This window comes from Sapajus apella, unplaced genomic scaffold (assembly GCF_009761245.1).
Source record: "Sapajus apella isolate SASKATOON/1434 unplaced genomic scaffold, GSC_monkey_1.0 scaffold2, whole genome shotgun sequence".
NCBI lineage: Eukaryota > Metazoa > Chordata > Mammalia > Primates > Cebidae > Sapajus > Sapajus apella.
The window spans coordinates 75,199,422-75,221,992 of record NW_022436942.1 but is presented as its reverse complement, the minus strand read 5'-3'; the positions used below and the strand labels follow the sequence as shown (position 1 = coordinate 75,221,992).

Genomic DNA, 22,571 nt, shown 5'->3' with positions numbered 1-22,571 from the left:
CACAGGGAGCTTGGGGAGCCCAGAGGGGAGAGACCTGGCTGGATCCTAGAGGCCCGTGTGGTGTGGGGAGGGCTGGCCTCATCGGCAGCATCTGTGGACCAGGGGAGCCCAGAGGCAGAGAGACCTGGCTGGATCACAGAGGGGCCAGCATGGCGTGGGGAGGGCAGGCCGCAACGGGCAGCATCTGTGGACCAGCACCAGGGATCTTCCCTTCAGCCTCAGAGCGGATTTGGGGGGTGCTGATGGACTTTAATGTGAGGGTGTCGGGGGTGGGTAAGCCAGGTTTGCACTTTGCAGAAGTCACCACGGCTGCTGGTCGGTTGTAGGGGTGGGAATGGGAGGTGGAGGCCAGGGAGGGGCGGGGCGTGGTCCCGGGCTTGGGCTGGGGCTGCCCTGGGGAGCTGGGGAGCAGCGGCAGCTTTGAGCCACCTGGGAGGTTCTAGATAAGAAAGAAGAGCTGGAGCTGGGAGTCGGCGTGAGAGACCGGGTCCCATAGGCATCTTCACAGCCAGATGTCATGTCTGCCAGAGAGGAGGGGTCTGTGGGGCTTGAGTGAGTGTGAAGCGTGTGAAGTTTCACAGTCGGTGGCAAAGTCAGAGTGGAATCCAGTGCCCTCCTCCTTTTAAATCCTGGTTCTCAGAGGAAGGACTCGGAGGTGGGCAGTGCATCTTAGGCCAGTCCCCAGATGAGCCAGAGCAGGCATTGGGGGGAGGCTCAGGCCCTGACAGGGGACCTAGAGTTGGAAGCACTGACAGGAAGACGGCACGGGGGCCAGAGCCCAGTGGGCGCCTGTGTGTGCGTGTGTGTGTATGTGCGTGTGTGTGTATGTGCGTGTGTGTGCGCATGCATGTGCATGTGTGTGTGTGCGAGAGAGCATGTGAGCGAGCGCACACGTGCACATGTAAGGGGTATGTATGCATGAGGCTTGTTTCCCAAAGGCTCGGGTGCCACTCTGGCCAGTTGTAAAGCTGGAAGTGGGAACTTCTGGGGTGGATGAGAGGTGGATTTCACAGGGGCGTATGCCTGTCCAAACACCAGATCTGTGCATGTTAGTGTATGCTCTTATTTCTTAAAAAAAAAAAAAAAAAAAAACTTGACCCAAGGTGACTTGGCTGTCAACTGTCATCTGTCACCTTTAGGAACTGGGATTCCACCTCGGGTCTGTCTGCCTCATGATCCTGAACAGACTCAGGAGTTGTGTTTTTGGCTCTTGTGGTGGAATTCATGCACCTGCCAGGCTGTTTTCCATGAACAGTGGCTCTCCAGGAGACGGGGTGTGGGGAAAGGGCCAGGGCGGACACCTCCCTGTTTTCAGAAGACAAGAGGGCACACTGGGCATGCAGCTGCCAGACTTGGGGACAGGCTGACGGAGGCTAGGGTCCAGTTTAGGACAGAGCCATGGGGGAACTGGCACAGGTGTGAGGCTCCCTGAAGGATGAGGGCAGGGACCTCAGTCATTTGGGAATATTGAGTGTTCAGAAGGTAGGCATTGAAACAAGTGGCCATATCTCAGGAGGACTCCAGGCACGGACAGGCGGGAAGGGGCCATGAGTTCTGGGCTGGCATGGGTGGCTGAGACCACCCTACAGCCCTGGGAGGCCAGGTGGGATTGGGGGTTACCAGGAGAACCTGGGAGGCCCCAGGAGGGTGCTAAGCAGGGAGCAACAGGTTCTGATTTGCATTTTGCAGAGCTCGCCCCGGCTGCATATGGAGTGCACAGGAAGGTGCAGGCAGGGCCAGGCAGCTGCAGAGGCCAGGAGAGAAAAGGAAGGATCCCAGGGAATTGACTAGAGGCGTGAAGCTGGTGGTGGTTGGATGTGGGGGTGTTGGGGGCATCCTGGAGACTCTGGGTCTGGAGCTGAGGGCAGCTCTCAGGGTGCCTGCCTGACGGAGCTGCCATTGAAAGATGGTCAGGGATCTCCTAGGCCGAGCCAGACGCGGAGGGCGGTGACCAGGTATGGGGTGGTGAGAGCCTCCCCTGTAGGTCCCCAGACCTCAGCCTCCAGCTGTTCCTTGGAGAAACTGGGTGTGGTGAAAGGGAGGTGCCGATGACTGAGGCTGGCCCAAAAGTCACCGAGGGAGGGGATGATTGTAAAAAGGCTTTCCTCTTGCCTGCACCCAGAACGACTTTGTGGGCTACAGCTGGAGCCTGTAGCTATTGGAAAAGGGCTTCACGTCACATCCTGTGAATGCTGAGAAGCTGGAGGAGGGTGTCAGAGGAGGTGCTGGAAATAGGGTTTTCCTTTCAAGAAATAGCAGCCTTGGCCTGTGTTCCTGAGACTCTGGGAACAGGTCTTGGGGAAGGGGTGTTTTCAGCAGAGACCATCTCCACTTCCAGAGGCGCTCCACCCCTTAGAGGGTAATGGGAACGTTAAGGGGGCATCTTTGCCAAAAGAATGAACATGGCCTGCCCTCATGGGTTGCAGATTTAGATGTAGCCCCTGTTTTCTGTCCACGGATCCTCATCCTGGTGCTCATTTTAGAAATGGGAGTAGAGGGCTGGGTGGGGTGGCATGCGCCTGTAAGCCCAGCCACTCAAGAGGCTGCGGCAGTAGGACTGCACGTGGCCCAGGAATTCAAGACCAGTCTGCGCAATATAGCGAGACCTCATCTCTAAACAAAAAAACTTCTATTTAAAACCTGGGAGTGGAGAGCAGGTGGGGCTGGTTCCAGGTGCTCTGTCTGGGTTTCCTCAGCGCTGGCTCTCATTGCCTTTGGAAACCATGGTATTGGTCTCTGCAGACCTATGGGAGTGCTGGGAGGGGAAGGGACCCTCGTTCCTTAAATTGAGTCCTGAGGCTGAAAGTGCAGGTCTCAGCGCTCCCAGAGAGGGACACACGCCCTGCCTTTCCTGGGGGTCTGTCACATCTTCACCCAGGGAAGGGGGGGTCTGTCAGGTGGGTGAAGATGTGACAGACTTCCAGATCTAACTTTAATCCCTCTTGCTGTAGCGTGAACCACTTGGGAAGGACATGTGAGCCAACCGCTGTGGGAAGTGCTTCCAGAGCAGCCCAGTCAGTCTGGGGGCTATTTTTATGCTCTGTAAATTTGGCCTGTGCCGCCCACAGTGAGAACTTTGAGGTTCTTAAAGCCTGCAGCAGGAGCGGTGTGGAGCTTCCTACGATAAAAGGGAGAAGGGAGACCTGCGAAAACACATCAAGACGGGGCTTCCTAGCCCAGGGAAGGACGGATCTCATCCCGCAGATGGGCAGTTTCGTGAGCTGCTTTCCCCAATCCAGGCTGGGAACCCCACCTCTCCCTGGAAAATCTCCTGGAAGAGAAAAATTATAAAACTGGGAGTCCAGGGGGCACTTAGAGGCTGTTGTAGGGGTGTTAGCGTATTGCCTGGGTGCTGAAAAGGAATAGTAGCTTCACCTCTAAAGAGAGAATTGCAGATGTATTTGGTGGGACCCAAGTACTATATCCAAGCCCTAGCCATGAACTGTTAGTCATCCCAGGCTGGTGACGCCCTGCCCCTTTCCAAAGGGCCCCAGCGAGGGGCTGTGGCAGAACCTTCAGCTGGCCCGCCGTCTGACAGCCTGTCCAGCAGCCTCGGACTCGCACAGTCACAGTCGGTCAGTGATAAGGGTTTGATGAGAGTAGGTCAGGAGCTTGAGTTTGGAATCATCTCCAAGCTGTTTTGTTTTGTTTTGTTTTGTTTGACACAGGGTCTCACTTTGTCACCCAGGCTGGAGGGCAGGGGCGCAGTCTTGACTCACTGTAGCCTCGACCTCCTGGGCTCAAGTGATCCTCCCACGTCGGTCTCTCAAGTAGCTGGGACCACAGATACACACCATTGCACCTAGCTAATTTTTTTTTTTTTTTTTTTTGTAGAGACGGGGTTTCTCCCTGTTGTCCAGGTTGGCCTTGAGCTCCAGAGCTCAAGCGATTGGCTTGCGTCGGCCTCCCAAAGTGCTGGGGCTACAGGCGTGAGCCACTGCGCTTGGCCTCCAAGCTATTTTCTTAACAACTGCCAAGATCTGAGCTGGACCACACGTTTCTGAGCCCCTCCTCTGGGTGTCAGGCACTGCCAGGTGTGGGGCACGGATACCCTGTGTCATCGCCCCCAAACACCAGCCCTTTTGTGCCGCCTCCGAAAAGCACATGGATACGGCCCGCCTCAAACCTGCCCTAACTTATCACAAACTTTCAATCATTGGCGAACTTTGTACTTGGGTATAAACAGATTACTTAGAGATGCTCGCAGCTAGTCACCGTCCTAAAATTTTGAACTAGTGAGAGCAAGCAAAAGTTGGCCAACTTTTTCTGTAAAAAGACAAAGAGTAAATATTTTCGGCTTTGCAGACCATGAAGCCTCGGTGGCTTTGCAGACAAGCATAAATTAAATGGCATGGCTGTGTGCCAATAAAATTTTATTTGTGGACACTGACATTTGAATTTCATGTAATTTTTACTTGTCATGAAATACTATTCTTTTGACTGTTTTTTTTTTTGACAAGCATTTTTTCAACTATTTAAAAATGTGAAAACTGGCCAGGTGCATGGCTTACACATGTAGTCCCAGCAGGTTGGGAGGCCAAGGCAGGAGGATCACTTGAGCCCAGGAGTTCAAGGCTGACGTGAGCTATGATCACACCACTGAACTCCAGCCTGGGCAACAGAGTGAGACCCCGACTCTGAAAAATTAAGATAGAAATGTGAAAAATCTTTTTTTTTTTTTTTTTTTTTTTTTTTTTTTTGAGACAGGATCTCCCTCTGTTACCCAGGCTGGAGTGGAGTGGCGTGACCTTGGCTCACTGCAACCTCCGCCTCCTGAGTTCAAGAGATTTTCCTGCCTCAGCCTCCCAAGGAGCTGGGACTACAGGTGTGCACCACCACACCAGGCTAATTTTTGTATTTTTGGTAGAGGCAGGGTTTCACCACGTTGGCCAGGCTGGTCTCGAACTCCTGACCTCAGGTGATCCTGAGTGCTAGGATTACAGGTGTGGGCCACCGTGCCCAGCCCGAAAAGTCTTCTTAGTTCATGGGCTCTATGAAAATAGATGACAGGCCAGCTTGGGTCCGTGTGCTGTTTGCTAGCCCTCGAGCTAAAGGAAGGTGTCGGAGATGTGCTTGCTGAGCTACTGGATTGCCTGGTTTCCTCATAAGCTCCCCCGTGTGCACCTTCACATACAGTCGAGTCCCGCTGTCCACGCCGGGATCAGCTGTCATGCAGCTGCCTGTCTCTCCTCCACCTCCCTGTTGGTGAGCTCTGTGAGGGCAGGGCAGGGGCTGCCTTTCAGCTTCTGGAGCCCCGAGCCCCCATGAAGCAGGTTCTTGGGGCACAGACTCAAGGCAATAGCAGCTGTCATGGGTACAGTGTGTGTCCTGAGAGCTGAGTCTTCAGGAGTTAATGGCAGCAAGAGGACAAGGCCTGGTTCTTAATGTATTTCCAGTACCCTCCTTGTTGCTCCCATAGGAACCTGCGCAAGGGACCCAGTGGCCTGGCTGACGAGATTAATTTCGAGGACTTTCTCACCATCATGTCCTACTTCCGGCCCATCGACACCACCATGGGCGAGGAGCAGGTGGAGCTGTCCCGGAAGGAGAAGCTGAGATGTGCGTGCCTCCAAGTCCCCTTACACCTGGCCGGGGTGCAGCCTCCCCTAAGTCCTCAGAACGCAGAGCGTCCCTGCAGCAGGAGGCTGGGCGTGCATTGGCTGGGGTGCTGGGAGGGCTTGGGGACACCAGCCCCGTCCCCATGAGGCTGGCATTGCTGCCTCCTGTTCCCGGAGGCCTCATCCTAATCATTGCTCAGCAGCTTGAGGCTTCCTGGGACTTAGAAGGGGGTTGTGGTGGATGTGAAACAGCAAGGCCCTTGGGGCAGAGACCTGGGTTCCAGTGTGGCCCCTCTCACCTACCAGCCGTGTGACCTTGAACCTTCACCCAGAACATGGGCATGCCGATGGTACATGGTTCTGGGGTCTGGGTAAGATCACAGTCAGCCTTTGGCATACAGGAAGTGCCCCCTAAAGTCAGTTTCCTCCTCTTCCTCCTCCACGAGCTGTCTATTGCTGGGTTCCTGGGACAAGCCCCACGATGTCTGGCTCCCGAGCGGTTCTGTTGTGGTCCCAGCTGGCCAACCGCACAGGTCCCAGGCGGTGGCCCGAGTCACATCCCCTTTTCCCGGGGCCTTTCCCATGACTCCTGACGTCCCTCTGTGCCCCACCCCAGGTCAGCCTCCTCATCAAGAAAATGTAAACACGAGGCTTGGCTATATTTAGCACTGGAATGTGTAAGTGGGGTTGGTGGGAACAGGCCTGGCAGGGGACCCCGGTGTGAGCCTGGCTTCCTGTCTACTCCAAGGGGCGTGGAACAGGATGGACTCAGGTCCAGATCCCTGGCTTCCTGTCCCTTAGTGGTATAGCCGTGGACAAATGCCTTAACTTCCGTGAGCTTTGACTGCCTGTCTGGGAAGCAGACTTAGGCATCCTTGGACTTATGGGTTGAGGTGAGAGGGAGAGGTTTGTGAAGCGCTTTGCACACCTGGGCATCTGGTCAGGGCTCCATAAACGGCAGCCGGGCTCAGTGGCTCATGCCTGGAATCCCGGCACTATAGGAGACTGAGGAGGGGAGGATTGCTTGAAGCCAGGAGTTCAAGGCCCAGCCTGGGCAACAGAAAGACACCTGCCTCTAGAAAATTAAAAAACCAGCACAGCACAGTGTATGTGCCTATGGTCGCTGGTACTCGGGAGACTAAGGCGGGAGGATTGCTTGAGCCCAGGAGCTGGAGGCTGCAATGAACTGCGATCGCACCACTGCACTCCAGCCCGGGCAACACACTGAGACCCCGTCTCTGAAAAAAAATAACAATAATAAATAAATAAATGCCAGGCGGGCCCGTGGCTCGCACTTGTGATCTCAGCATTTTGGGAGGCTGAGGCAGGCGGATCATTTGAGGATGGGGGTTTGAGACCAGCCTGGACAAACTGGCAAAACCCTGTCTCTATTAAAAATACAAAAATGAGCTGGGCACCTGTAATTCTAGCTACTTGGGAGGCTGACGCAAGAGAATCTCTTGAACTAGGGAGGCAGAGGTTGCAGTGAGCCAAGATCACACCACTGCACTCGAGCCTGGGCGACAGAGCGAGACTTCATTTCAAAAATATAAATACTTAATTTTTTTTTTAAATGCCAACACAGAAGACTTGGGAGAGCTCCAGCTCCCAAGGCTGTGCTGGGAACAACAGGGAGAGGTCCCCTCCCGTCCAGCGCCTCCCTGATGCCAGCCCTCGGGCTGCCCATGTCAGAGCAGGCAGGGGCCCAGATCAAAGCACTGTGGACCCTGGCCTGCCACGGCAGAGACGATGGTGCCCTCCCGGGCTGTGGGAACAATATTTTGAACTCAACACCGTTTGACTCATGTTGACAGGTGACGCTTCCTGTCAACATATCCATCCTCACTGGGCAGTCATCCGTCCCTAACGCCACAGCGCTAGCTCCCAGCCCTCCCAAGGCCATGAGGTAGACACTATTGATATTCCCATTTCACAGATGAGGAGACTGAGGCTCAGAGAAGTTAGGTCAGTGGCCCAAGGTCACCCAGTAGGAAGCGGTCAGTCTGGTCCCACAGCTGATCCTGATCCCTGTGACTTTGGTGTTGAGGTTTGGTTATTTGTGTCTTTTGCTTAGTTGGTGTAGCTTTCAGGGGGTGGCAGGGGCCAGGCCCCGCCTGACAGAGTCCCCTCTCTCCTCTGCCACCCCAGTTCTGTTCCACATGTACGACTCGGACAGCGACGGGCGCATCACCCTGGAAGAGTACCGAAATGTAAAGTATGCTCCTCCGCCCCGCCCTGGGCTCCCGGGGCCTCCCCCGTCCTGTGTCCCTGATGGAGGCCCCAGGTCACCTTTGTTTCGTCCCGCACGGCAGGTGGTTGAGGAGCTGCTGTCGGGAAACCCCCACATCGAGAAGGAGTCCGCTCGCTCCATCGCTGACGGGGCCATGATGGAGGCGGCCAGCGTGTGCGTGGGGCAGATGGTGAGTGCCACTGCAGCCCTCCTGAGACGCGTGGCGCCTTCCCGCTCATGGTCTGCATTTCTGGAAGGCCTCATGGGGCAGGGGCCAGGTGTGTCCTACCACCTCCTCTACCTGTGGCCTAGGGGCTCAGAAACCTTTCCCAGCTCTTCCTGTCCCCCAGGAAGACTGCAGGTCCCAGCCCCCAGAGAGCTGCACAAGACAGGGAAGCAGAGCTTGAGACCTCGGCTTCCAGGGGTCCAGGAGCCCCCCACCCTGGCCTCAGTCAGTGCTCACAGCATCACTCAGCTCCGGGGCCAGGCCTGGAAAGCAGATGGCACAGGCTTGCCTTAATTAGCTTATTTCTTAACAAATGACTCAGAAGCGACTTCTGGCTTTGGAGCAGGGGTCAGCAGGGAGCCCTATGTGGGGCTGAGAAGAGCCGATGGTCAGGTGGAGGAGCCGAAGTGGAGGCCGGTATGTAAATGACACAGAAGAGAGGCCTTCGTATGTTCTTCATTTCATAAATTTTGCCTCATTTTGTCGGGTGGGGAAACTGAGGCTTAGAGCACATAGAGAATCCTCTAGACCGTGTGATCTTTGGTATGCTGGGTGGATTTCCTCTTGTAAGGCCAGGTGCAGCCCCACCAGCTCCCAGGCCTAAGGCTCTAAGCCTCTGGGGACCACTCAGGCAGGCAGGTGACCACCTGGATGTCATGAGTTCCCTGAGGGGTTTGGAAGGCCCTACTGTTGTGGTCAGCCCTCTGCCCTGTATGTTTAAAGTGACAGTGTCTCTAGACACCCTGATGGCTTTGTGTCCGCCCAGCCCGGAGCAGAGGGGTGTTCATGCTGGAGCCTGCCGTCTGTGCCCACCCCAAGCCCATTCTTGATGAGACAGGAGGCCACAGGCCTGGGCCTGCCCCCAGGGGCGGGGGCTGTGGTCAGCCAGCTTCCTGGCGTGTGTTTTATCTGTCTGCCTGCCTCTGGAGCCCAGCAGGAAGCTTCTGGCTTGGGTGAAACCTTTGTGCTCAGCAGATGAACCACCACGGGAAAGGGCTTGTGACCTCGGTGGGGAAAGCAGACATCTCCCGACAGGTTGTCAGGCCAAATTCCCATTTGATTTAATTACACTCTTCTTCTTCAAATTGCTCCCTGTCCCACTCCAGTTTCAATTGGCGACAGTTTTCTTAATTTGCTGTAGTGAAATTGCTGGCAGCTGCCAGCTGCTGATCTACATAAAACCCCGGCAGCCTGGGAAGCAGAGGCATCTCGGGGCAGAGGCTGGGCTCCGGGGTCCATCCCACTGCCCCTGGACCCCACAGGTGGGGGCAGCACCGGAGCCAGGAAGGCAGCTGTGAGGCAGAGGGCTCATCTGCACCTTTCTTCACTCATGGGTCCTTCGGGCGCTCTTAAAATACCCTCTGGTATAAAGCTTGACCAGATAAACCAGACCGAGCTGTGTATATGGCCTGAAACCAGACCGAGCTGTGTATATGGCCTGAGCTGGGGGCGAGGGGCAGCTGCGTCAATTCAACCTCACCCTGCCTCTGAGGACACTTCCTGTTCTGACCGTGTCACCTGCCGAAAACAAACGATCCGTGCTCCCCACTTCCATGGACTTCCGAAGTCAGTTATTGACTGGGGCAGGAGTTCTTGTTTCTTTTTTTTTTTTTAGACCAAGTCTCTCTCTGCTGCCCAGGCTGGAGTGCAATGGCACGATCTCAGCTCACTGCAGCCTCCACCTCCCAGGCTCAAGTGATTCTCCTGCCTCAGCCTTCTGAGTAGGTGGGATTGTAGGCATGTGCCACCACGCCCAGCTAATTTTTGTATTTTTCGCAGAGACGGGTTTCACCATGTTGGCCAGGTTGGTCTCGAACTCTTGACCTCGTGATCCTCCCACCTTGGCCTCTCATAGTGCTGGGATTGCAGGCGTGAGCCACTGCACCCAGCCCTCAGGATCTCTTTTGAGGGTGCTTCCTCCGGAGGTTGCACCCATGGATGCTTAAGGGTGTATTGCTTCACTGGGCATTCAGCTGGGGGAGGGCATCCCCCACCACCCTCCTTCCTTGCACCAATCACTCCCTTTCCAGCCCCAGACTCTGACCACGGGGGGACTTTTCTATAATTAGCTCCCCTTGGCTGGCCTGAGAACCTAGGGTGGCTGGCAGAGAAGGCAGTCACTTCCCTCTGCCCATGAGTGGGAAGAGAGGGGGAAAGGAGCCCTTAGGAATAGGGCTGGCCCAGGCTAACCCAGAACTGCTGGGCTTCATTTTTTTTTTTTAATTATTATTTGTTTTTTAAGAGACAGAGTCTTGCTCTGTAGCCCAAACTGGAATGCAGTGTTGTGATCATACCTCACTGCAGCTTCCGTCTCCTGAGCTCAAGCCATCCTCCTCCCTCAGCCTCTGGAGCAGAGGTGGACACCACCACACCGAGCTAATTAAAAAAATTTTTTTTTTGTAAAAGAGATTGGATCTTACTATGCTGAACAGTCTGGTCTTGAATCCTGGCCTCAAACAGTCCTCCTGCCTTGGCCTCCCAAAGTCCTGGGATGACAGATGTGAACCACTGTGCCTGGCCAAAATTTTTTTAAGTATAAAGAGGGAACTAAAAAGCTTGCAGAATCCCGCTGGCAGAAACAGCCTTCAAGGACTTGCTTGGAGCAGCTCCATGCTCCCAGCTGGACAGGCAGCTCCCCTCTGTGCCTCTCATCTGTAATACGGGAGAGAGACCAGAACCCAGCTCAGGGCCTGTTGTGAGATTGGCATCTGTCCTTAAATGCTAACAATAGCATTTGGTCACATCTGTAACCCCAGCACTTTGGGAGGCCAAGGCGGGTGGATCGCTTGAGGTCAGGAGTTCGAGGCCGGCCTGGCTAACATGGTGAATTCCCCGTCTCTACTAAAACATTTAAAAATTAGCCACGCATGGTGGTGCACGCCTGTAATGATCACAGCTAGCTGGGAGTCTCACGCGGGACTCGCTTGAACCCAGGAGGCAGAAGTCGCAGTGAGCCAAGCTCGCACCGCTGCACTCCAGCCTGGACGACAGAGTGATACTCTGTCTCAAAAACAAAACAATAGCATTTGGAAGGCACTTGGGACGTACATGCCTGGCACATAACAAGCTTCGAGTGTGCCTCTGTGTTCTCAAACGCACATTGTACAGAATTTCAGAGTCACAGAGAGAGCTTTGAGTCTCTCCTGCCCCTACCAGCCCAGGTCCTCTTCCCTAAAGGGAATCCCTCTGGCTGGGTTTTTTCCTATACATACCAGTGCATACATGCATGCCTTTTATTTCTGATTTAGCAAAACAGAATTGAACTGACCTGGCTTCCCCTTCTCTCTGCACGACCCCATGGCCAAGAGGCCAGGTGCTGGGGGTCTGGTTATCGGTCTAAGACCTGCAGACACCCTTCTGCTTGTTGGGATGTTGGTGTTTGTTTCTTTATCTGCTGTATACATCTCTTGGAGCTTTTCCATAGTAAGATGCATAAATCAACCCCTTCTTCACCCATTTTTGCCTGAGGTTGTAGGTTTTGAATTTTTATAAGCAGACCTTGACGACGGCCTTGAGCAGGAGGATATAAATAACTCCCATGTGCTTAATGTTCCAGTAATGGAACACTAGGCATAAGGGTTGCATGGGAATCAATGGCGTGGATGACTGAGATTTATGTCCCCGACCTTCTATTGACAGGCACTTGGGACATCAGCAACTTTTCGCTGTCCCAAAGCATGCTGCAAAGGTGAGGTTTTTGGAGGCTTGTCGATGAAAGGGGGGCAGGAGCTCCTGGCGTCGTCCCCAGTACAAGGAGGACACAGAGGCGATGGAGACTGGCACTGCCAACCCTGCTCGGTGGGGAGAGGCTCCTTGCAGCCACCCTCCAGCCCTGCCTCCCCAGTGGCCCGGGGTTATCACGGTGACTCACAGGGCATGAGGCGTGGGCCTCACAGGCTGGCCCTGTGTTTCCCTGACGTCTCCCCTGAGGTCTGTGAGCTTAGATTAGCCTGGAATCATCTTATCAGTGCAGCACAGGCATGAGGAGGCCAGACCTGGCAGTGGGGGTTGCAGGAGGCGTCTTGGTGATCCGGCTGCTGGGGGGCTGGTGGTGAGGTAGGCTGAGTGGGGAAGCAGAGCCCCAGGCCCTGGTGTCCCCCACACCCGGGATTCTCCCTGGGGGCTGGGGGTGGGAGGGATGCCGTCTGAGTCACACGTTTCCAGGGCCCCGGTGAGCCACACTCAGCTCCTGTCCCACCCTCGAGCCCGTGAATGAGGATATTGGAGGTTCAGGCTGACCGGCCGCCGCATACTGGAGGCACACGATCTGGAACGTTCCCTGCTTCTCATGATTCCTCCCAAACAGCCCAGCCACTTACATCCGGGTGTCGGGTGTCCTCAGTGGGGAGGGGAGTGGGCGGGCCGTCGTGCCCCTGCAGCAGCTGTATGCGGCCCCACACACTCACTGTCTGCCCTGTGTTTCTGTCCCCAGGAGCCTGATCAGGTGTACGAGGGGATCACCTTTGAGGACTTCCTGAAGGTGAGTGGTCTGGGTGTGGGGGCCTCAGGGGACCTGAGAAGACCTCATGTGGCCCACTGGTCAGGACGGGAGAGGGTTCGTTACCTGCAGTGGCAAGGGACAGGCTTCCTGGGTGATGGGCGTCTCAGTAGGAAGCTGTCAACCTAGGCATGGCCTTTAAAGCAATTTAAGCTGGTTTTTCTTATTTTGATGGAAAAGGTAATAGTCACACTTAGTCAAAACAACGTAAGCAGTGCAAATGGGTATACAGTGAAAACCAACTTCTCTCCCACCTGTGGGTGGGGGGGTGCAGGAGGCATCCCCGTGCGTCTTCTCAGAAGTAGTCTCTGTTGAAGGCCAAGTGCAGTGGCTCACGCCTGTGATCTCAGCACTTTGGGAGGCTGAGGCAGGCAGATCACCTGAGGTCAGGAGTTCAAGACCAGCCTGGCCAACGTGGTGAAACCGCATCTCTACTAAAAATACAAAAATTAGCTGAGCGTGCAGCTACTCAGGAGGCTGAGGCAGGAAAATTGAACTCAGGAGGTGGAGGTTGCAGTGAGCCGAGATCGCGCCACTGAACTCCAGCCTGAGTGATAGAGTAAGACCCTGCCTCCCCGCCCCCGCCAAAAAAAGCAAAGAAAAAAAAAAGTAACCCCTGTTGTAATTGGAACAGGGATTCTGGGAACCTTCTGTTTCTCGGAAGCGCAGATCAGACCGACTGCACACGGTGTGCCCGCCTTCCTCGCTGTGTCCTAAGATATTTCTTTGATAAAATGGCCACCCACTCAGCCCTCCTCCCCGATGGCTTCTCCAGCCTCTGCGAGTAGATGGCAGTTAGACCAGTGCTGGCCGTGGAAATCAAAACCTGCTCCTGGCCGTTTTGATAATCAGATGCCCTGTGGCAGGGAGAGGACCCCCCCAACTCCCACCCCACACGTCAGCCCTGGCCGTCACAACAGTGTTCCCAAGTGCTTTTAGGGGCCGGGGGAAGACAAAGGAGGTCAGGGGAGCACCAGCCCAACAGGAGAGAGGATTAGGGAGGAAGGATCACTGCTCCTGGCCAGGTAGCCCAGAGTGGGACTGGGGGACCGGGTCCTCAGGGCCATAGCCTCATGGAGCCGAGGCCGAGCCTGGCGGTTAGACCTGGCAGGAGAGAGGACAGGCAGGCAGCAAGGCCCAGCTGTGATTGAAAGGCTGAGAGGAGACTGCGGAGGTTCCACTGCCCCGTGCCCAGCACTGCCACGCAGATGGCCACCCCAGGGCCGGCGGGGTGGACAGACAGGAGAAGGCAGAATTTGCACTTGGGCTTCAGGGTCACTCTGGCTGATGCGTGGGGCCCGGTCACCTGAGAAGACGATGTCTGCCAGAGCCAGACAGCAGAATGAAGGGCCGGACACGTGGAGGAGGGAGGGAGGGTTGGGGAGGAAGGATCGCTGCTGCGGGCTGAGGAGAATGAATTTCTTTGCCTCTGAAACCAACTTCCTTCCCCTAAAGGCTGGCCTCTGCCAGGCCCCTAGTGCTCCCCAAGCCTGTCCCTGTACCCCGAGGGGTCTTTGGGGACCAGCCAGCCCCTCCCATTCCCTGGTTCCTTCCAGTGCCCACCTGGCACTTAGCAGAAGCCACCATGAGTGTCCACGTGTCTTACCCTGAGAACGCCTTGTGCACCCAGCAAGGATGGGGGCCGCTCGACTGAAACCAGAGCTGTCTTTGCACACCCTGTGACACTCAGGACAGGCTCAGGAAAGCAGGAAGTATGCTGGGGGCTGTGGGCCGTGGGGCAGTGGCCAGAAATGTCCCAAGGCCTCCCTGTCACCTGGGTGCCCACAGGGCTCTGACTTTCTTCCTGTTACCAGCCTTGTGGCTGTTCCCGGAGACGCTGAGAGTGACAGCTTGAGAGTTTGAAGTTCTTACATAAGCAGGGAGGCAGTGAGAAGTCACCCGCCCACCACGTCCCTCCGTTCCTGTTCGCACCCCACCATCCCACCATCTGTGGCCCCCGTGGGCCCTGAGTTGCTCAGGAGCCGGCAGGCAAGGCCTTGAGAGTGCTGGAGTGCACAGTTTTGTAGCATAAAGGCCCCCCCAGGGCCAGGGCCAGGGCCAGGGTGGACTCTGATGGCAGTACCAGCACCAGGTCTGGGGTCACGATGTAATCTTTGGGTGGAAATGACCTTTTAGGACATGAGTTTGTCTTTCTAGAATGCACATGATCCCTTATCCCAGGGAGGTTGCAAAGACCACTGTGGAGATGGTGAAACTGATGGTGATGGCCTAACAAAGCCTTGTAACTGCACAGCCCCTAAGAGTTTACAGAATGCTTCTGTGATGAGGATGGGTCACAGCCCACAGTGTTCCGTGAAGTGGGTGGTACAGGTTGGGGGTCCCACATTGTACCCATGGAAGGGGGACTTAATGGGGTTATGTAATTTGCATGAAAATCACAGCACCTAAAGTGGTGGGTGAGATTCAAATGACTTGGAGCTAAGAGCTTGGATGCAGTACTTAATAATAACTTGCTGTGACAATCTCAGAATCCAAATGTCAGAGCCAAATTAACCAGCAAAAAAGACAGATGGAAGTTTTCGTCCTCGCATAGCTCATAGTCTTGAAATGCAGCGCTCTTGTTTTCACCTGCCCAGAGAGCGTCCCTGTTGGTGGTAGGAGAACATAGGTGGGGAAGGGCTGAGGACCGGAGCCCTGCCAGGTGCGAGGTGGCGGCGGGAACGTGCCCTTAATGCTACTCCGTCCCTTCCAGATCTGGCAGGGGATCGACATTGAGACCAAGATGCACGTCCGCTTCCTTAACATGGAGACCATGGCCCTCTGCCACTGAGCCGCCGCTACCTCCATGGAGAAACTGCACTTTGCACTGGGGCCGCCTCCCCACGATGCTGGAGCAGCCCAGGACGGGCTGACGGCCTCTCCCTACAGCCCCGGTGCATCGCCAAGGCTCGTCCGCTCACCTTGAGTCTTGTAGGGTATGGTATGTGGGACTTTGCTGTTTTTATCTCTAATAAAAAAAAAAAAAAGGTTTGTTAATGAACGTGGCCTCTGTCAGTTCCTCACGTCCATTAAAGTGGCCAGTTCACTTCAGTCAGCCTGAGACTGACTGTGAGGAATAAGCAACGACTAAATTACTTGTTTTGGTCTCTTAGAACTGGGCTCAGGCGATCCTCCTGCCTCAGCCTCCCACAGTGCTGGAATTACAGGTGTGAGCCACCACACACACCCAGCCTAAATAATATGAAAAGATTCGTTTGGCAGAAGGAGTGGTTCTCTTTCTTTTGTTTATTTTTTGTAAAGTATCTGCTGTTCTCCCTGTGCAAGTCCCGGGAACCCATCCGCCTTCTCCATCCTAGGGAGTCAATTAAGGAGAAGCATCTCTGGCCGTGCGTGGGCTTCTGAGGTGGCCAGGACTCAGACAGGGGGCCCTCCGCACTGTCACAGCCACATCCGTAGACTGATGGAGAAAACATCTGGAGCCCCGAGCCTGTCCCTGCTGCGGGGATGCCCCTAGCCCACTCTGTTGGTCCATGGGCATGGCAGGGAGAGTCAGGACCTGGCTGGCTGACTAGGGACTCCCAGCTCCTCCCCAGGGGGTCTGCCTGCCATAGCTGTGCCCCTGGCAGTTCTGGGCCAGCTGCAGGACCCAGGGCCTTGCAGTCCTCCAGGAAGCAGCGGCAACGGAATCTGGGTGGGTGTCTGGCCCAGGTAAGTGTCTCTGGCAACTTCAGTTATCACCTTTCGATTTGGGGACTGGCTAGAGCTGGGGACAGGGAAACAAAGGTTGTTGGTCTTGGCTGTGGTGGCCCGGGGTCAGTGGCAGGCTGGCATCTGTGGGGCTTGGAGAGCGGTGTCCTGGAGGTGCTGGGACAGCCTGCTGAGTATGACTTCCCTAATTCCTGTGTAGGCCGCCAGCTCATGAATGTGGCATTGAGGACCCTGGATGACGTGTTCCCATCGCTGTGCAAGGCTGGCAAGCGTTGGCTTTTCAGGCCTCTTTCTGGGGCTTAAGTTCACGAAACGCCCCGTTCCTTTATTGACCCTCCCTGGGTGGCGGCGTTCTAGCCTCCCAAGACAGCTCTCTTGATAACTGGCAGTGGCTATTATTTGCATTCTTGACATTTTCATAGTTTTGATATGGAGCGTGCTTTACCGTCTTTACTACAAGTTCACGCCTTGCAGTTCAGAATTTAAAAGGTGCGAAAAGGCAGGCCGTGGAGTCTGCCCGACCCCAGCCCCAGCTTCCCTTCTCAGGGGCGGGTGTGTTAGCTGCTGCCTTAGGCGTCCTTCCCGAGCCATCGCATGTGTAAGCAAATGTGTGCGTCAGCATTCTGAGTTCACTCCACTTAAAAAAAAAATGTATTTATTATACTTTAAGTTCAGGGGTACATGTGCAGATCGTGCAGGGTTGTTACATAGGTACACACGTGCCGTGGTGGTTTGCTGCATCCATCGCCCCATCATCTACATTAGGTATTTCTCCACCCCCTGCTATTCCTCCCCTATCCCTCAACCCCCTAGGCCCTGGTATGTGATGTTCCCCTCCCTGTGTCCATGCGTTTTCACTATTCAACACCCGCTTATGAGTGAGAACATACAGTGTTTGGTTTTCTGTTCTTGTGTCAGTTTGCTGAGAATGATGGCTTCAAGCTTCATCCATGTCCTTGCAAAGGACATGAATTCATCCTTTTTTATGGCTGCATAGTATTCCATGGTGCATGTGTGCCATGTTTTTTATCCAGTCTGTCATTGATGGGCGTTTGGGTTGGTTCCAAGTCTTTGCTATTGACAACTCCACTTTTTGTAAATGGTGATATTTACAAGCCTTCAGTGTCTGTTTTGCAAGGTTCCAGGTAGAGACTTGTGAACAGAGGAAGTGATGAGCCCAGGGTGTCTCTGCTTTTCTGGACCCTGCTCAGCAGGCCCCTTCTTTTATTTCATTTTATATTTATTTTATATTTTATTTATTTTTTGAGCACAGGGTTGCAGTATAGTGGTGCAGCCTCAGCTCACTTCAACCTTTGCTTCCCAGGCTCAAGCAATCCTCCTCCCTCAGCCTCCCGAGTAGCTGGAACTACAGGCGCCTGCCACCACACATGTCTAACTTCTGTATTTTTAGTAGAGACAGGGTCTCGCCATGTTTCTCATGCTAGTCTTGAACTCCTGAGCTCATGCAGTCCACCCACCTCTGCCTCCCAAAGTGCTGGGATTACAGGCGTGAGCCATAGCGCTGGGCCACACCCTGCCACTTTAAAGGCTCAGGGAGTCCATTTGGTCCAGCACATCATAAACACAGCCCCTGGACACTGTTCTAGGAGACGGTGGCTTGTGCTTAAGGCTGCAAATGCCCAGAGCCCAGATGGTACCGAGACGCCCCATCTGCACTCCAGCGTCGAGCCTGGTGTGGTCCAGTGGGAACCCCATGCAGTGGAGTGGCCTCAGACCAGGGACCCCTGGCCATGTGCTTGTGGACAGTTGTCACATCTCAGGCAGTGGTGGGCACAGCAGGCAGAAACAATAATTGTTGGATGTGTTCCCACAGAGCTGAGTTGCATAAAACCTGTTCCCCGAGGGCTCCCATGCCCCTGCCCCCTCGAGAGGTGCCTGAGAGGGTTCTTCTGGGTGTTCCATGGATGAATATTGACTTCAACAGGTGTATTCCTCTTTTAATATGTGTAAGAAAGAAAGGAACTTTACCCCACGCCAGGGGGTCCATGGGATGCTGCTTAGGAGAAGTTGAAAGTCAGGACTTAAATTTAAAAACACAGCCAAGCAGCACAGGGAGCTAAAGGGCCAGGCGACCTGCCGCCCAGGGAGCAGGCAAAGGGCCCCGGGAAAGTGAGCGCGGCTTGGGGAGCTCGGCCTTTGGTTAATGCGCGGGGCACGACCCCCTGGGCAGGTACCAAGCTGCGGCTGGATGAGAGGCGGTTGACTGTGCCGTCATTGTCATTGCAAGCACCTGGCAGCGCCTGGTGGACACCAGACAGCAGCGTGTGCCACCCCAGCCTCTCCTGAGACTCTGCTCTCTGCAGGTCGGTGGCTGGAGGCAGGTTGAGTCTTTCCGGGGCAGTGAAATTGCAGGGTCTGAATGACCTCCAGAACTCAGCTCCTCAGTCCAGCACTCCATTCAGCACTCGAAGCTGCAGGGCAGACCGGGCGCAGTGGCCCACGCCTGTGCCTTTGGGAGGCCGAGGCAGATGAGTCACTTGGTCAGGAGTTTGAGACCAGGCTGGCCAACATGGTGAAACCCCGTCTCTATTAAAAATACAAAAATTAGCTGGGCATGATGGTGAGCGCCTGTAGTCCCAGCTACTCGGGAGGCTGAGGCAGGAGAACCACTTGAACCTGGGAGGTGAAGGTTGCAGTGAGCCGAGACTGTGCCACTGCACTTCAGCCTGGGCAACAGAGCAAAACTCTGTCTCAAAAAACAAACAAACAAACAAACAAAAAAAAACTGCAGGGCAAAGACAGAGGTCTCTGTTTCCTGCCCTCAAGTGCTGGCTACGTCGTGGGAGAGACAAAGCCCTGGGAATTCCAGGTGGATCCCGGGTGGTTTCCTCCGGAGGGAAGCGGGACGCGATCCCCCTCACCCTTGCTCCCTGCCTTCCCTTGCTGCTTGGGAGCCTCTTAATCCCCTGGCTGCCGACAGAAGGCACCTAGAAAGTCACTAGGACAGCCTGGTGGGGATCAGCCTTACTGTAAGAACCGCCCTCTCCCAGCCCCCACGCACCTTGCACTGCCCTGCCTTGCCCATGTGAGTGGGACGATCCCTGGTACAACTGAGCAGGAGGGACACTGGCACCACCACCAGAGGCCCCAGGCTTTCTGGGACTCTCCCAGTTTGCTTCGATTTGGTTCTTTTCAACAAAGGCACTTCATTAATGTGAAGTGTTTTTATAAATAACAAATCACTTTCCGTCAGCCCCAATGCCCCGAGTTTTAGTTTGGGAGATGTGGCTACGGTGGGCAGGCATCAAACGTGCTCCCCTGTTTGGGCCACTGAGGGCTGCCTGATGTCTTTGAAGCTTTGGGCCACTGCTCATCTAAACAGCTAATTAAAATGAGGTTGAGTCACCGTGAGCCCAGTCCACACCGCTCAGAAGAAAGCTCATTTGTGCATAGTCACTGAGGGTGTCCTCTAATTGGCAGGGTTACGGCTTGTTTCCACCAGAGCGTGGACACAGAAATCACCTGGCGCTCTCCGTCCTGGCTCCTGGCATTGTCTGTGGCATCCCGGGAGCCATCAGGGTTGGCGGCGAGTTGGTGCAAACCTGCTCCCAGAAGGGGCAGGCTTATGTGTCTTGTGGGGCTGCTGGCCTCTGATCAACAGAGACCGAGGGTTGCTGCTCGGGGCACCGATCTTGGTCAGCCCCACCATCTGGGCACTGCGGTCTGTGCCTCGGGCTGGAGGCAGGTGGTTTGGAAATGGCTCTCGTTACCTGCTGGACAATGGGGCGTGCCCATGAGGGGATTTCTGGCCTCACAGACCCTCCCCCGAGTGCAGCAAGCCCCTCTTGTCCCTGGATGGGGACAGGAACTGAATGACTGGGGCACCTCCACTCTGGCAGCCTGAAGGAGGTGATGTGTTTGCCCTGAAACCTGGTCAGCAGGTGAGTGATAACCACATACACGGGTTAACCGCCTTCCTTCCGTCAGAAATGACACCCATGACTAAAAGGAACTAGGCAGAAATCAACACTAGGTCAAATATTTGAAGAAAGCTGATAAGTTTGTCCTTTGAAGGCCACAGGTCGTAGGTGGAGAAGGCTGAGCAGGGGCGGCATCCTCTGCCTGCTGGATGCCAGGGGAGGTCACCTCTGTCCATAACTCTTCAGCCATCTGCCAGGAATAGTCTAAAGCGAGCTGTACTAATATTGCCGTATTACCAAGGGGAAAGGTTGGCTTTTGGATTTTGAAAGAATATGGCTCTTAATTTGGTAGGTTTACAAAAGGGCTGTGTGATGGAAATCTAATACGAGCAGCTCAGGGGACACGCTGCAGCCACGTTAAGCATGAATTATGGATAAGGGATCGGGGTGAGATGACAGCAGCTTCCAGCGCTGGCCAAATACCCTCTTAGGGAACGAATTATTGCTAGACTTTAACAAAACAACGCTATTGTTTTCTGGGCCAAGGGACTGGAAAGTTCTTAATACACTTTGCTAATGGGAGACAGGTCATCTGTGGATCTGATCCTTGTCACAGGGCGGTTGAACCTGTCCTCACCTGCCTGCAGTTAACAAGGCTGAGGCTGAACTCTGCTGGAAACAGTGCCGTGTGACTTAAGTAGCTGATGGAGAGTTAAAAATACAAGTTGCCTTGGCAAGCCATTTGCAAACACCTGCCTTGCAGGCTGTCCTCCCACACAGCGACCTTGGGAAAGCCAGGAAGAGCTGAGTAGGGGGAGCCAGGGCAGAACCGCTACCCGGCGCACTGGTGTCGTCTCTGTCCTCTTGCAGAATTTGCACGTGGCAGTCAGCAGGGGCTAGGTGGTGGACCAGCCTGGTCCGAGGACTCACGACTCTGAGGACGACGTGGTGGCTGCTTGGCTCTCTAATCTGTTGACCAAGTCAGCGAGGGACTGGGCTCCAGTCTCACAGAGGAAGGGCCGGCACCCCAAGAGTGGCTGTGATGGGGTGGCAGTGGTGGAGGGGCCCGCTGAGGAGCTAGCTGCCATGTCTGTCTTAGATGACAAGGCAGCATTTGCCCTGGCATTGGGGGGCAAGGGAAGAAGAGACAGGGCAACAGCTCAGCTGCGGGGAAAGAAACAGCCCCCTGGTGCAGAGCAGTCAAACGGTTGCTTCTGGAAGCCCACGCTCGGCATCAGAAACCAAAAGTGGGCTGGGGACAACAAAGCTCCCACCAGAGCCCAGTGAGAGGGACTGTGCCATCGCACATTAGAGGCAGCCCTGGTCCAAGTCGCCGCAGGCCCCCGCAGCGGTAGCCAGGTAACCATCTGGCCTGGCCTCGTGGGTGATGCGGGCAGGCCTGTGTGGCTCGCAGCACCTTGGCCGGCTGGCCAGCGCTGTAAGCTCACTGCTGCCACAGCTGCTGCTCAGAGCAGAGGATCCGTCAGGCAGCGGGAGACCGCCCTGTGGGAGCCCCTGTGGTGGCCTGCCCAGAATAGCCGCCACCAGACCGTTGTCATGAGAAGGTTGGCCCCTCACTGGGGGAAGCCGTTTCTCTGCAACTGTAAGCAAAGTGGGTTTGTTGTGAGCAGCATTTGCCTCTAACGTGGGGTAGGAAGCGCTAGCCCCTGAAACGCGGGGCCTCCAGCTCTCAAGAGGTGGGATGGGAGTGAAGGACTTCATCTTGTGGGTGTCAGCTGTCCCTTTCAGAAAGGACCAAGCCCTTCTCCTGCGGAAATTCACTTTCCCTTTGGTCAGCTGAAACCCTAGCATTCAGCTGGGGCAGGGAGTTCTGCTTGGTAGGAGAAGGTGGTGCCGTCCCTGGAGTGTCTCTGAAATGTGAATTATTGCCTGGGCAACAGCAGCACTAGGGCGGCACAGGGCTTGGGTTACAGAACGCACTCTAGTGGCAGAGATGACATTCTCGGGGGGCTGCGGCCCCTTCCAGAATCTGATGAGAGGTAACCATGCTTTTTCCCAGAAAATGCCCTCATGCACCGTTTCACACACAGCAGGTCCTAGAATAACATTGTTTGATTCAATGTCATTTTGTTCTAACATTGAGAACTAAATTGATTCCTGGCTAGATCCACTGTCTGTGTGGAGTCTAGACGTCCTCCCCGTCTGTGCGAGTTTTCTGGGCACTTTGGTTTCCTCCCACACCCCAAAGATGTGCACATGAAGTTTGTTGGTGTCTGAATGGTTGCGGTCTGAGTGTGTGTGTGTGTCCAGTGGTGGGATGGTGTCCTGTCCAGGGTGGGTCCCTGCCTTGCACACTGAGCCGCTGGGAGAGGCTCTGGTCACCCACCACCTCGAACTAGAATAACTGAGTTGGAAAATGAGAGGAGGAGTGAATAAAAATGATTGTAAAATAAAAATTCAGGCTCGCATAATCATACACATGCACAGTAGTAAAAGGCCATCCAGAAGTGCCCAGTGAGCCAGTTCGTTTCAGTGTGTGATCTGTGTG

At 54.9% G+C, this 22,571-nt stretch overlaps 1 protein-coding gene across 3 annotated transcripts in view; it reads left to right on the top strand.

Annotated features, from left to right (window-relative positions):
- Nucleotides 1-15,513, top strand: part of TESC (tescalcin) — a 58,734-nt gene extending 43,221 nt beyond the window's left edge. For 2 of the 3 annotated variants that reach the window (XM_032240901.1, XM_032240910.1), the window contains 5 exons: nt 5,420-5,559; nt 7,707-7,768; nt 7,871-7,978; nt 12,447-12,494; nt 15,226-15,513. In XM_032240901.1, the coding sequence (XP_032096792.1) occupies nt 5,420-5,559; nt 7,707-7,768; nt 7,871-7,978; nt 12,447-12,494; nt 15,226-15,303 (436 nt within the window). In that variant the 3' untranslated portion in view covers nt 15,304-15,513. Of the gene's footprint in view, nt 1-5,419; nt 5,595-7,706; nt 7,769-7,870; nt 7,979-12,446; nt 12,495-15,225 lie in introns of all 3 variants that reach the window. The other variant, XR_004257615.1, reaches the window with a different exon arrangement.
- Nucleotides 15,514-22,571: the final 7,058 nt, after the last annotated feature.